Genomic DNA, 12,722 nt, shown 5'->3' on the forward strand with positions numbered 1-12,722 from the left:
CAATATTTAAGATCCAATCCACTGGGGGATAACGCTACAGCCATGTCCTCAATAAACTCTGACATTTCCAGCTGTGATTTGTGCTTTTCCACTGCTGTGCAACAGGCCAAAATTCAACTGGAGCAAGTCTCCCAGTCATTGCAGTTCCACGCCAAGAAATGCTTGACCTCCTGAGACTCCAATGATCATGCTGTTATTAAAAATGTTGGAAGTATTACAGAATTAAAAGATCAGAAACTCTGTGACTACCATTTAATGTCTTTATACAGCTGCACCTGTATAAACAGCTGCCCCACGTACAACTAAAATTCATTGGAAAACTCATAGCAGACGTGCATAGCTGAATTTCCAAGGATCAGCCAGTTTCTGAATATAGACAACTCCACGCCTTCCACAGCAGGACAGGATGAAAAACGATCATGTAGTGATGAACTTTATGGTAATATGTTTGTACATGGGCACAACACTGTTAGCTACATTGGGCACAATAGCCATTGAGGATAATAAAATTTTATTGGCATTTTAAAATTCCTTCTTTCTTGCTTCAGCATAAATGGGGAAAAGGACATTGTCTCCATTCTGAAAGGTCAACAAATGACTATATTGGGGAGGGAGGGATAGAGAGGGACTGATGGACAGACAAATGGATAGGTAAGCAGACAGACAGAGAACATATAATAATAGAATTGGAAGGGACTCTGCTTGAGCAAGAGACCCCATACCATTTCAGACAAATGGGTTTCAAGTCTCTTTTTGAAAGCCTCCAATGATGGAGCACCCACAACTTCTGAAGGCAAGCTATTCCATTGGTTGATTGCTCTCCAATATCTATCATTGGAGATATATCTGTATCTCCAATGTATGTATGTGTATAAGTATAACATATATATATTCTTCTCCATGAGTCTTTTTATCAGAGGCATGCAGCATTCTGATCTTACCCACCCAAAGTTAGTTCAAATTCAGTAAGGCTTTAAAAGAGCTGTACCTTTTCCTGGATTTACACGGTAGCTGTGCCAGCATAGAAAAATATACATTTGAGTTCAGTTGGCATTAGGGAGGCCATGACAGGGTGACTTCATTCTACCCAATGAGTTCAGTTTTTTGAGTTACTGGTTAGACCCAAAATATCAGAGAATTTTGCTTGACTGGTCCATTCAGCATTCCCAAAGAGGGATCTTTTCCAATATCCCCTACGGTTTATAAACAGGGGAGAAAGTCAACTGATTTTGCTCTCACTATTCTCTTAGCAATGAACTCCAAACATGTGCTGGAATCCAAGAGCTTGTTCAAGAAAGAAATAACAAGTCAATTGGTGTAGCTTAGCTGACTGTATTGAATGTGACTGTGTCCTGGATTTCCCTTTTTTGTCTAGATCAGTGTTTCTCAACCCCAACAATGCTGGCTGGGGAATTCTGGGAATTGAAGTCCACACGTCTGAAAATGGCTGAGGCTGAGAAATACTGCACCGGTCTAGAGATTTGGCTTTGTTGGTTTAATACTGTAGAGGATTTTCTCTATAGCAAGATTACACACTGTTAAACAGCTATCCTTTGTTTGCTAGGATTGACAAAAGATTTATGAATTTTTGCACTGCTGGCAAGAAGCATCTTCCTTTCTATTTTCCAAAGCTTGGCTGAAGAGAGATGCCCTTGGTAGAAGGGCAAAGATGCTGCAACTGGAGAGACAAGTCTTACTATAGGCGACTTATTACAGTCCCTTTTTAGTGGAGGTTCATGGAAGAAAGAATCTGCTTTTAAATTACCAGCCCTCCCAACAAATTGCACTGCACAAATTATACAAAATACCATCTTGTCATTCTGTTCATCATTGTTTTTCCAACACAACCAAACATTTTACTTATAAAAAAATTGACAGTGTGTTTTAACAGACATTAACTTTTGCTTTATAAACTTCTTTCCGGGATTATTTTATCTCCTTGGGGCCCTTCAGTGACAGTATTTCAGTTGTTGCTTAGAGTAGTCAGGCAATTACTGTTATGACTATTTTCTCTATTATCTAATCTTTAGACCTCGAATTTATACACTTGTTTGGGAGAAACAAGAAATTACTCATGTTGCAGTTTAGATAAACCAGGGAGAGATTATTTGCTTTAAAAAAATTTTTTGAACAGCATTCCATTCAGTCTGCCTTTTAAAATATTGTTCGTTTTCCCCAATTCCATATTCATAGTTTCTAAAAAATATATATATAAAATATTATTTATTCTAATTTTACTGCATTCTTTGTCTCAACCCTTAGAAATTGGTTTCTTAAACACTTACACTACAGTGTCTTCCCACAAAAGAATGCAACATGCTTTCAGTGCAAGTCTAAACTTTTCTACTGCAACATTATTTCCAAAAAATACACCCCAAGATTTAAAAGAGGAGTGTGAGAAGTATGGCTTGAAATTTCCAGATCCCCCTTCCCGCCCCCCAGACAAAGCCAACAATGTCAGTGTTTTAAAACTAAATAATAATAATAATAATAATAATAATAATAATAATAATAATAATAATAATAATAATAATAATAATAATAATAATAATAATAATAATAATAAAGTTGGAAGGGACGTTGGAGGTCATCTAATCCAACCCCCTGCTCAGGCAGGAAACCCTATACCATTTCAGACAAATGGCTGTCCAGTCTCTTCTTAAAAACTTCTAGTGTTGGAGCATTCACTGCTTCTGGAGGCAGGTTGTTCCACTGGTTAATTGTTCTGTCAGGAAGTTTCTTCTTAGTTTTAGGTTGCTTCTCTCCTTGATTAGTTTCCATCCGTTGCTTCTTGTCCTGCCTTCAGGCGCTTTTGGAGAATTTAATTTGCAGGAATTTAAAGGTTAAAATATAGAGGCCCAAGGCATCCCTTTCACAGCTCAGAAGCCTCTTCATGACTTCACAGGTGCCTATGTTCTATCTGAACTATCTGAAACCCTAATTGTGGAAAGTCCATTTTGCTGCACATAACCTGATGCATCCCTTGAGGTAATGGAAGTTATGCACCTGATAAATGACATCCCTCTGAATATTGTGTAGTTTAATCATTCTGAAATCAACTTTCTCTTATCTGATCTTCCCCACCTGTGTTGAACTACAAGATTCATAGTTCTCAGCCGCTACTACAATGGTTTCCAGGCATGGAAAAAGCTGTTTTGAACAGTGGCCATATTTGATAACTACTACATTATCTCACACATCACATTGTTCATGAAGCTTAACTTACTTTAATATTCCTAAGTAGTCATACATTTGCTCATAATATCACATAGTTTTTATTAACTTGCTAATATACACTGTGAAGGAAATAGGAGAACCTTTGCCCCGAAACCCCTAAAATGTTACAAACAACAGGGAAGAATTACCTCAAATTTGACTTCTGCATTTTTCTACTGAGTCTCAGATAGGAGTTTTGGTTCAAGATGAAAAGAAGCTAAAACTAACATTAAAAGATACTTTAGAATAGAAATTGTATCATGCATCTACAATTGTCTTTTGGTTCAAGCCTATACATAATGAGTGATATGCCAGGAGTAGCATTTCAAAAAGTGGGTGGGACCCAAAATAAATGTAATTCAAGTTAATTGAGCTCCCTTAATATGATTACTCCCCATATATTTAAGAACCTTTCCTTCCCTCCTATAAACAGTAGCACTGAAGTATTTTTCTAAGGCTTTCAAGGCTTTCAAAGCACAAGTTGTGAAGTCTTAATCTGAAGTATCAGAGTAGCCTTAATTGCAGCACAACAGAGGACCATAAAAAACATAACATGAATGAAGTTTTCTATCCCAAAATGCTGATTCAGACTAGGTTGCTATCCTACTACATTACCATTAAGCTTTGTAAATGCTTAGTCTTCAAAAACGATGTATTAAAAAAACTTATTTGCATATGACATGCTAAGCCAACAGTTATTTATTATATCTTTTATCTCTCTTAGTTCAATGGGCAGAATATATTTTATAGGCTGTGATAAATCTACAGGTAGTCCTTGACTTACAACCATTTGCTTAACTTGAAATTCTGATGGCACTGAAAAAAAGTGGTTTACTTTTTGGTCTTTGCACTTACAACTGTCACAGCATCCTCACGATCACGTGATCAAACTCTGGTATTTGGCAGCTGGCATATATTTACAATTATAGCATCCTGAGGCTACTGATTGCCATTTCCAGTCTTCCCAGAGAGCTTCTGACAAGCAAAGTCAAACGGCGAAGCTGAATTCGCTTAACAATCATGGTGATTCACTTAATGAACACAGCAAAAAAGGTTGTAAAATGAGATGTAACTCACTTAACAACCACATTATTTAGCAATGGAAGTTCTAGTCCCGACTGAGTACTACCTGTACATAAATTTAAGATACGTGGCCAACTGTGCTCCCTAAAATCTTCTAAAATCAGAGTATTTAGGATCAATATAGGATGGAACATAGGATGCTGTTGAATTGAGATGAATCATTGCCTTCTTCACCAACCCAGCAGCCTCAGAAAAGCTTGTAATGGACGTAAGTGGGAAGAAAAGTGGAAAACATTCCTGTCCCAGACTTCAACTTTGCTTGCAGTCCTTGCTGTCTTTGAAAATTAAAGAGCAAATTTGCCTTTATTACACAGGGGCAGGCTAAAAAAAAAAATCCATTATTTAACTCCTTGCAAAATAACTCAGAACAAACATATAAAATCTTTTATGCGATTTTTACGAAAACTAAACTATGTGAAACTGAGATGAAGTATAACTTTAAATTAAGGTTTTCTTTTTTCCTTTAAACAGGGAATTCCATACCATCCTGTGAAATCTGTGAGCCTCGCAATTATTATTTTTTCCCCCTCTTTTGGTCTTTCCAAACCTTTTTATCTGTTGCTGTAGACAGAAAGGTTATTGTTGGGCAGGACACATTTAACACAAGTGTTTTCAGGAGAGAACTTCTCTAATAACAGGTCATCAAAAATAACTACTGCTGCAGAGTAACAGTTCCCAACCCAATGAGGAGAGAAATCCAACAGATAAAGAGAAAAGATTATTCAGCAATGGTGGTAGGATTTATTCTGTTTGAGCCAATATTGGGAAAGTTAGAGTAGCTATAAACATGCGTAGCACACTGCTCTCGTTATTAAATAACCTAAGTTTTTGCTTTATATGATTAAGCACAAACATAGGCACTTTGTTTTCATATATGTTCCCTGTATGGTCTGAATGATCACTTCTCCAGCCTAGGATATCCTAACCTACATTTTCTTGTACATGACCTTTCCACTGAGAGATAATGGGGGGGAAGACTTCATTCAGTACAGTACTGTTTTTTTTAATGACCGCTAATATACTTTTACTAAATTTGTGCCTTACTGTTGACTAATGTTTCTCTTCATGAATTGCAAAACTGTGTGAAAAGGAACTCAATATGCACACAGTTTGAGTCCAAGCTCTTCACCATAGATGTTTCTTTATATGCTGCTAGATGTCACGGGAGGACAACTTTAGTCACTTCTTACGGTAAGAAATCTGCAAAAGTACAGATTTGTGAAATCTATAAAAAAATACCTTCAGCTAACTGAGCTGGGAATGTTGACATGGCAGCCTTCCCCAGCTGGATATCTGCAATCCAGGGGTGCAGAGACCACAACACTTGGAATTCTGAGCTAGCATAGCTGGTTTGAAGATTAACAAGCTGAAGCAGAGTAATCTTTTGCAGAATAGATTTGTACACTCCACTACGTGCCGCACAAGTAATCCATATGTTACAAGAGTTAATAATCTTCAAAAAAAAGTTCAATGTAAGAATTCAAAAACTGTCGGAATTAATGCATCACAAAGCCAAAAACACTTTATTGGAAAAATATTTTATTTAGAAAAAGATGCGTGCACAACCCCAATCAAGGCAGTTTCCAAACAATCTAAAACACAATATTAGTTGTGTTCAGTCACTTACGCATTCAATAAGGACATACTATGATTCCATGAGTAGTCCCGTTTTAGAATTGCCTTACAAATGATGTATGTAATGAAGAAATAACTTGTACATTCTTGTTGAAGTAGCTCCTCCAGACATTGGGGGAATTGTAGTCAGTTGGAACGAGAGGAAAGCATAGTTGGAATATGCTAAAAATATTCTGTATTCTGTTTATCTACATTGCACAGCAGAGACATTTGGGGTCACCTGAAAGTTTTCTTAAAGCAAATATTAAATTCCAGACCAACTTTTGCTAAGGAAGAACTATATATGGAAGACATTGCTAGAAAACATTGAAGAGGATGGCTTGAACATTAATGAAAAAGACAAGAGGTCCAAGATCTTAAATTAACTTAGTACCCAGGTTAGTAGGTTAAGGGACCACAGAGACACATGGAGCCAGTTTACTGATCTACAGACTGGTAACTGTGGCGTGATGCAGACCACGCAGCATCCACTTTAAGAGCTGCAGATTATTGCACACATCAGGACTTTTCTGTGGCCAATTCAAGAGCATTGAAATGTGCACAACAGACTTCAGCAGGGACAAAAAGAAATGTGAGCATTAGGATCAACATGGAAATGGAAAGTAACTGTGCTGTTCTTTATAAGAGTCACTTATTTTTTTCTCTTTCCCCAAAGGGAAAACACAAGGAGCTTGTCCATTTAATTTACCGCAATTTCATGTTTATCCATTTTTCTGCATCTCTGTAGTTATGGGCAGCTCCTTATTGCGTGATTTAAGTATAAATATAATCCATCAAAATATTGATACCGTGTCATGTTTATAGATCATACTGCCAGACAGATTAGGCCAAGATGTATCTTTGTGTTGAATTATGCTTAGTTATGAATATTACTGACCTAGAAAAGTTCAGTCCAAGTCAACACCATTTTATTATACTGTTACACTGAAACTTGAAAATGTTAAGAACCTATTGGATCAAGTATCAAGATCAGCAAACAACTATCTGTTCCAAAATACTAATTATGATAGTACTAAATTCAATCCATTTTCTCCCCCACCCATACACACACACGCAGATTGTTCGAGTCACCAAATACCAGAGAAATTTAGAGCACCATTAACGTGCAGGTTCTGAATCCCCAACAAAATTGTACAAGCTTTCCCATTCTTCTCTTGCTTAAGGGCTGAAATGCTTCTTCACTGAGAAAGAGGCACCAAGCCAGGCAGCCATGTCTATCCTGAAGGCCTCAGTTCCACCCACAACAACCAACAGCAGAATTTTTGCAGGTGAAAAACTATTTCTACTTCTTTCCAATTTGCTTAAACTAAGAAGCAATGCTTGGATTGCAGACACAGGACTGAAGATTGTCCCTGTATCTTCCTTCATGTCATTTTCTAAACTTTTTCTGCCTGCTCTACAAGCCTCATGGCAGATGAGGCTAATACAGCAGTTTCCGAGGGAAATCAACATGGGGAAAAGGTGTATGGGGTGGTTGGGTTGAAAACATGTTTATAGACAAGAACAACAATACCATCAAGTAGCTTTCATCTGACCATCTAAGGGACTAATCAATCAATCAATCAGAAAAGAGTTGGGCATTGGAGGTCTTCTAGTCCAGGTCTTCTAGTCCAACCCTACTCAAGCAAGAGACCCTATACCAGGGGTCTTCAGTCTTGGTCCTTTTATGACTTGTGGACTTCAACTCCCAGAATTTCTCAGCCAGCCTGTCTGGCTGAGGAATTCTGGGAGTTGAAGTCCACAAGTCATAAAAGGGCCAAGTTTGAAGACCCCTGCCCTATACCATTTTAGACAAGTGGCTGTCCACTTCTTCTTAAAAACCTCCAGTGATGAAGCACCCACAATGTCTCAAGGCAAGCTGTTCCACTGGTTAATTGTCTTCACTGTTAGGAAGTTTCTCCTTAATTCCAAGTTGCTTCTCTCCTTGATTAGTTTCCATCCATTGCTTCTTGTCCTGCCTTCAGGTGCTTTGGAAAATAAATTGACCCCTTCCTCCTTGTGGCAGCTTCTCAAATACTGGAATACGGCTATCATGTCCCCCCCCCCCAGTCCTTCTTTTCTCTAGACTGGCCATTCCTAAATCCTGCAACTGTTCGTCATATGTTTTAGTCTCCAGGCCTTTAATCGTCTTAGTTGCTCTTCTTTGCACTTTTTCCCAAGTCTCAACATCTTTTTTGTAATGTGGTGACCAAAACTGGATGCAGTATTCCAGGTGTGGCCTTACTAATCTCGTGGCTTCAACTGGCCATCATAATCAAGGATCTTGTTTTCTGCTTTTCAGCCTTAGAGAATGTATGTGAGAAAGAAGACAAGAAGAGTTATGTCTAAAAAATTGTTTGAAATTCAATGTGGTATGTGTGTGTACACTGCTTTATGGCACACTTGGGTTGGCATGTGCTTCCAGAGAGTGCCCGCCACAGGAAAAGTAAGCAGAAAAGTGGCCGCAGAATCAGAAAAACAACTTTTTTGTCACACTGTATACAAATATGTCTATTGTGTCCATCTTGTTTAAACATTGGCTGTTATCTGGGAATGACAGAACCTGTGACCGAGCACCACTTAGAAACAGAAAGTTGGGAAAACCTCCGCATAACTATTATGCAGACTACCAATAAAGAGGGACATGCAGACACTTCCCTTCTGTTTTCACTTGTTTAATCAAGTTTTCTTGGATTTATATTATTACATGGTGCAAATATGGATGGATTCATATTTAATCATCCTTAAGAATAGATCAGCTAAAATCAGTATGATGTCTTGATTACTCTGGATTTCTGGATTCAACCACCTATCAAAATAAATATTCTGATTTATTTACATACTGTATTGAAATTTCAGTTATCTTCAGTTGTGTCATGAAATGTAGATAAAACTATATAATCTATCAGTCAAGTATCTTGTTCTGTTCTCAGTATGTTTTCTGCAATGAAAAATTGTACACATCCCATTATTTATTTATAAAATTTATTGGATGGCCATCTTACCGTAGGGTAACTCTGAGTGGCTTACAGTCATTAAAATATGTCTATACATATACATTAAAACATAAATAAACTAAAATCAAACATTAAAATCATTAAACATCATTTATTTTGAATAAATTCTCTTAGAAACTGCCAAACTGAAACTTTCTTACCTAAACAGGTTCCTTCTATATTCAGCCTGGCTTCACCATCTTGTCATCAAAAATCAAATATATCACAGTAACTGTACAAAAATAACTGAACACACATATATGTATACATACACACACACATATATATACACATACACACACATACTTATACTTATACATATAAAACAAAAGGAAGTAAACTATTTTTCAGCAGCGACTCTTAAGAATGCTGATCTTACCAGTAGGTTTTGAAACCTAATTGATCAATCCCAGATAATGATGTTTATTCAACTGGAAAACAAAATGTGCACTATTATTTGCCTGTGTGCAAGCCATGTTCCAGTATTTACTTTTAGAATTGGAAAATGTATCTCCTGCACCCTATTTGGTTAGGGAGGGGAGGGGAAAAAAATGCATGCAGCTCTGTAGTGCACAGGAAGGCAAAAACTAAGCAATCTCTAGATGACTCCTGATTCTCAACAGTTTAATACTGCAAGTTTAAAAAACAAGCTATGTTTTCCTAGTACACAAAACCATAAACCAGACCACCATATTTTAGTTTAGCATTTTGTGTAAATCCAAGCTGTGCACAGTTAGTTTACAATCTAGTATTGGGCAAAGCCAGAAAACAGAAGTAAATCATGGCTAATTTGGCAAGTAATCTATTTTGTATTTACTTATAGCGGTCTTGCATTTTCTTTTAGTGTTCCTCGAATGCAAATGAAAAGTATTAAACTGAATGTTGCGCACCAATAAATAAGTAGGAACTGTGGCACAGATTTGTACTAGGGGTACAGACTGTATGTATGTGTGCACCGATGCAACAGGTAACTTTTTGTATCTAACCACTCATCTCAGTGACTACTGGACATTGACCTCCTCCTGGCTGACCTGGTTCTTAATACAAAACCAAGTACAGTTCAATACTTGAAGACTGCTGAGTTCAGAGGTTATCTATTTCTCACATCTATGTTTCTTCATGTAAAATATCATTTCTGGCTTGTATAAATGCATAAAACATGCATTTAACCTGTGAATGATAAAACCAATGCAACAGCTCCTGGTTAGCAGTGCTTGCAAACCACCCTCCTAACTCTCCACACACTAGTTTTAAATCTCTTAGCCTATTGTTAGTCTGGACAGAGTGTGGAGGCTAAATAGGCATGAAATAGTTGCACTGTTTATTTTTTTGTTGTGCCTGCCTTTTCTTAAAGTATGTAGGCTCTTTAAAAAAAACAAGCATTTTCAGAAGTGTGATTGGCTTTTTTCCCCAATAAACCACCTTGCTTTAGATATTGTAGAAGGAAGGCCCCGCTAAGTCTAGGGTAGCCCACAATCAGAAGGAATCCAGTTAGTCAAAATGGTTAGTCAGAAAAAATGCTACAGATTCCTCCTGATTTTGAGTTTCACTTATATCTATCCTCCTTTTCCATCTCTAGGAATTCAAATGCACTAAACTTGTTGGCACTCTGCTCCAACTGTACAGGTAGTCCTCGACTTACAATCATTTGTTTAGCGACCATCCAAAGTTACAATGGCCCTGAAAAAAGTGACTTACAAGTGGTCCTCGCACTTATGACCATCATGGCGTTCCCCACAATCATGTGATCAAAAGTTAGGAACTTGGCAAATGGCAAGTATTTATGATGGCTGCAGCATCCCAGGGTCACCTGATCGCCATTCATGAACTTCCCAGCTGGCAAGCAAAATCAAGGAAGGAAGCCAGATTCGTTTAACATCCACATGATTCAGTTAGCAACTAACAGTGATTTACTTAACCATGACAAAAAAAAAATCGGGCGTGACTCACTTACAACCGCCTTGCTTAGTATCGGAAATTCTGATCTCCGTTGTGGATGTAAATTGAGTAGTACCTATACTCCTACAGATGGAGAGTCCCTTCATTAAACATCAACAGTTTATTATCACACCTCTATTATTTATTCATCCTGATTAAGCCGACCAATTTACAGTAGTTCGGGCTTGATCAGCTACACAGAAAAGCTGCCCATCGGATTTTAATTTTCTGCGATCTCAATCTTACTAAGGATTCAGGCTACAAATAAACATGTTATTACACACAGGTATGTGGGAGGGTCTTGCGGATGAGGGCATATCCCACAAATAGATGAGATTTATTCGATCGTCCCATACTGAGTCACACGCCTATGCCCCTCCATTCAAGCGCTATTTCCAACTCCCAATGGGCTAGAATACATCACCTCGCAGAACCTCCAACACCTACTTCAAACGACAGTGTCCACTACCACCTAACCTCAGTTCTACCCAAACTTGATATATTAAGGACACAAACCACTGCTCACAGCACGTACAGAATAATGACTACTGCGCCTTCCAGATTAAGGGGGGAATTTTCCGCAATAAAAGCAGCCTCCGATTTGCCTAATCACCGTCACCAGCCACAACTACAAACCAGCCTTAAATCCAAGGCTTCCCATCGCCGAAGACCCCCGGTACCCGTTTCTAATGCAGAGGCCAATATCGCCCCTCTTCTGCCTGGAAATTCAGGGGTTAAGATCTCCCCCTCCCCCCCCAGTCATGACACAAGCACGTGTTGGGCTAGGACTGGGGGGGGGGATCCACGGGCTCAAATCTCCATTTAGTCCCCAAGTTAACAGCGACCTCTCTCGGGTTACGCTCGAATAAGATATATTGATTCCCAAATCCCAGTCTAATCCAACGGATCTTGCGAATCAGGCAGTTGGGTTGGGTTGGGGGGGAAACCACGGCTCACCTACTACAGGAGGGCGAGGGTGCCGGGAGGGACTCGCGGCTGGAAGTGCCTAAATCGGCTTCTCCCTGGCAGCCACGTGTCTCGCCCTGGAGCCCAATCCCAGGCAGCTCCCCTGCCTTCCCCGCGCTGCTCCCAGCTCCGGGGAGAGCAAGAGGAAGAAGATCCCGAGCTGCCCTCGTCCCGCGCGGACAGTTTACTTCGCCCAACTTGGGTTACTCTCCGTGCGCGCCAGAGGACGAGGAGCGGGAGAGCGGCGCCTTCCTCCCCCTCCGCCCGGCGCCTGCTTCCTACCGTCTTCCCTCCCTGTCCCCGCGTCGGGGGCTGCTTTACCTGCCGAAGTGCCCGAGGGACTCGAAAAGGTGCTCGAAGTTGCGAGCCATGGCTGGGGGCGCGCGGCTGTGCGCGGGGCCGGAGAGAGAGAGAGTCCCATGGCAAGCTCCCTCCTCCTGCGCCACGGAGCCCGCCTGTCGGGAAGGGGCGTCGCCTTCGCCCTCCCGTCCAATGGACCCTTCGGCCGGGCCAGCGGGCCGCGCTATCCCGACCCCTGGCGGCGGGGGGTGTGTCCGCCCCCGGGGACGCTCTTTTCCCGCGCAGCCTCCGCCGCCGACCCGCTAGTCCCGTCCTTTCCAGCAGAAGCAGGCGCTGCGAGGATCGCCCCGTTAGAAGGAGCGGAGGGGCTGCGGCGGGAAACGGGAGAACGAGGGGCTTTGCTGGCGCAAAGGCGCGCTGTCGTCCCACACACACACACACACCCCTCACACTCCTTTAGGAGAAGGAGCGGGGAATCTCTTTTCAGGGCAGGTGAGGAACCTGCCCTATGGACTGAGGGGCGCCTGCTCTTGCTGCAGTTTCTGAATTTTCTGGTGGAAAAATGAGTTCTCTTTCGGAACTACTTTATATGTAACGCAGGAGGAGGAG

The 12,722-nt window shown here is 40.3% G+C and overlaps 1 protein-coding gene across 1 annotated transcript in view; it reads right to left on the minus strand.

Annotated features, from left to right (window-relative positions):
- SLC22A16 (solute carrier family 22 member 16) overlaps positions 1-12,245 on the minus strand; it is a 29,924-nt gene extending 17,679 nt beyond the window's left edge. Inside the window, exon 1 of the mRNA XM_015818995.1 lies at positions 12,135-12,245. Coding sequence (XP_015674481.1) covers positions 12,135-12,184 — 50 coding nt within the window. The 5' untranslated portion in view covers positions 12,185-12,245. The remainder of the gene's footprint in view (positions 1-12,134) is intronic.
- Between the last annotated feature and the right edge of the window lie 477 nt (positions 12,246-12,722).

This window comes from Protobothrops mucrosquamatus, unplaced genomic scaffold (assembly GCF_001527695.2).
Source record: "Protobothrops mucrosquamatus isolate PMUCROS unplaced genomic scaffold, P.Mucros_1.0 scaffold838, whole genome shotgun sequence".
Classification (NCBI taxonomy): domain Eukaryota; kingdom Metazoa; phylum Chordata; class Lepidosauria; order Squamata; family Viperidae; genus Protobothrops; species Protobothrops mucrosquamatus.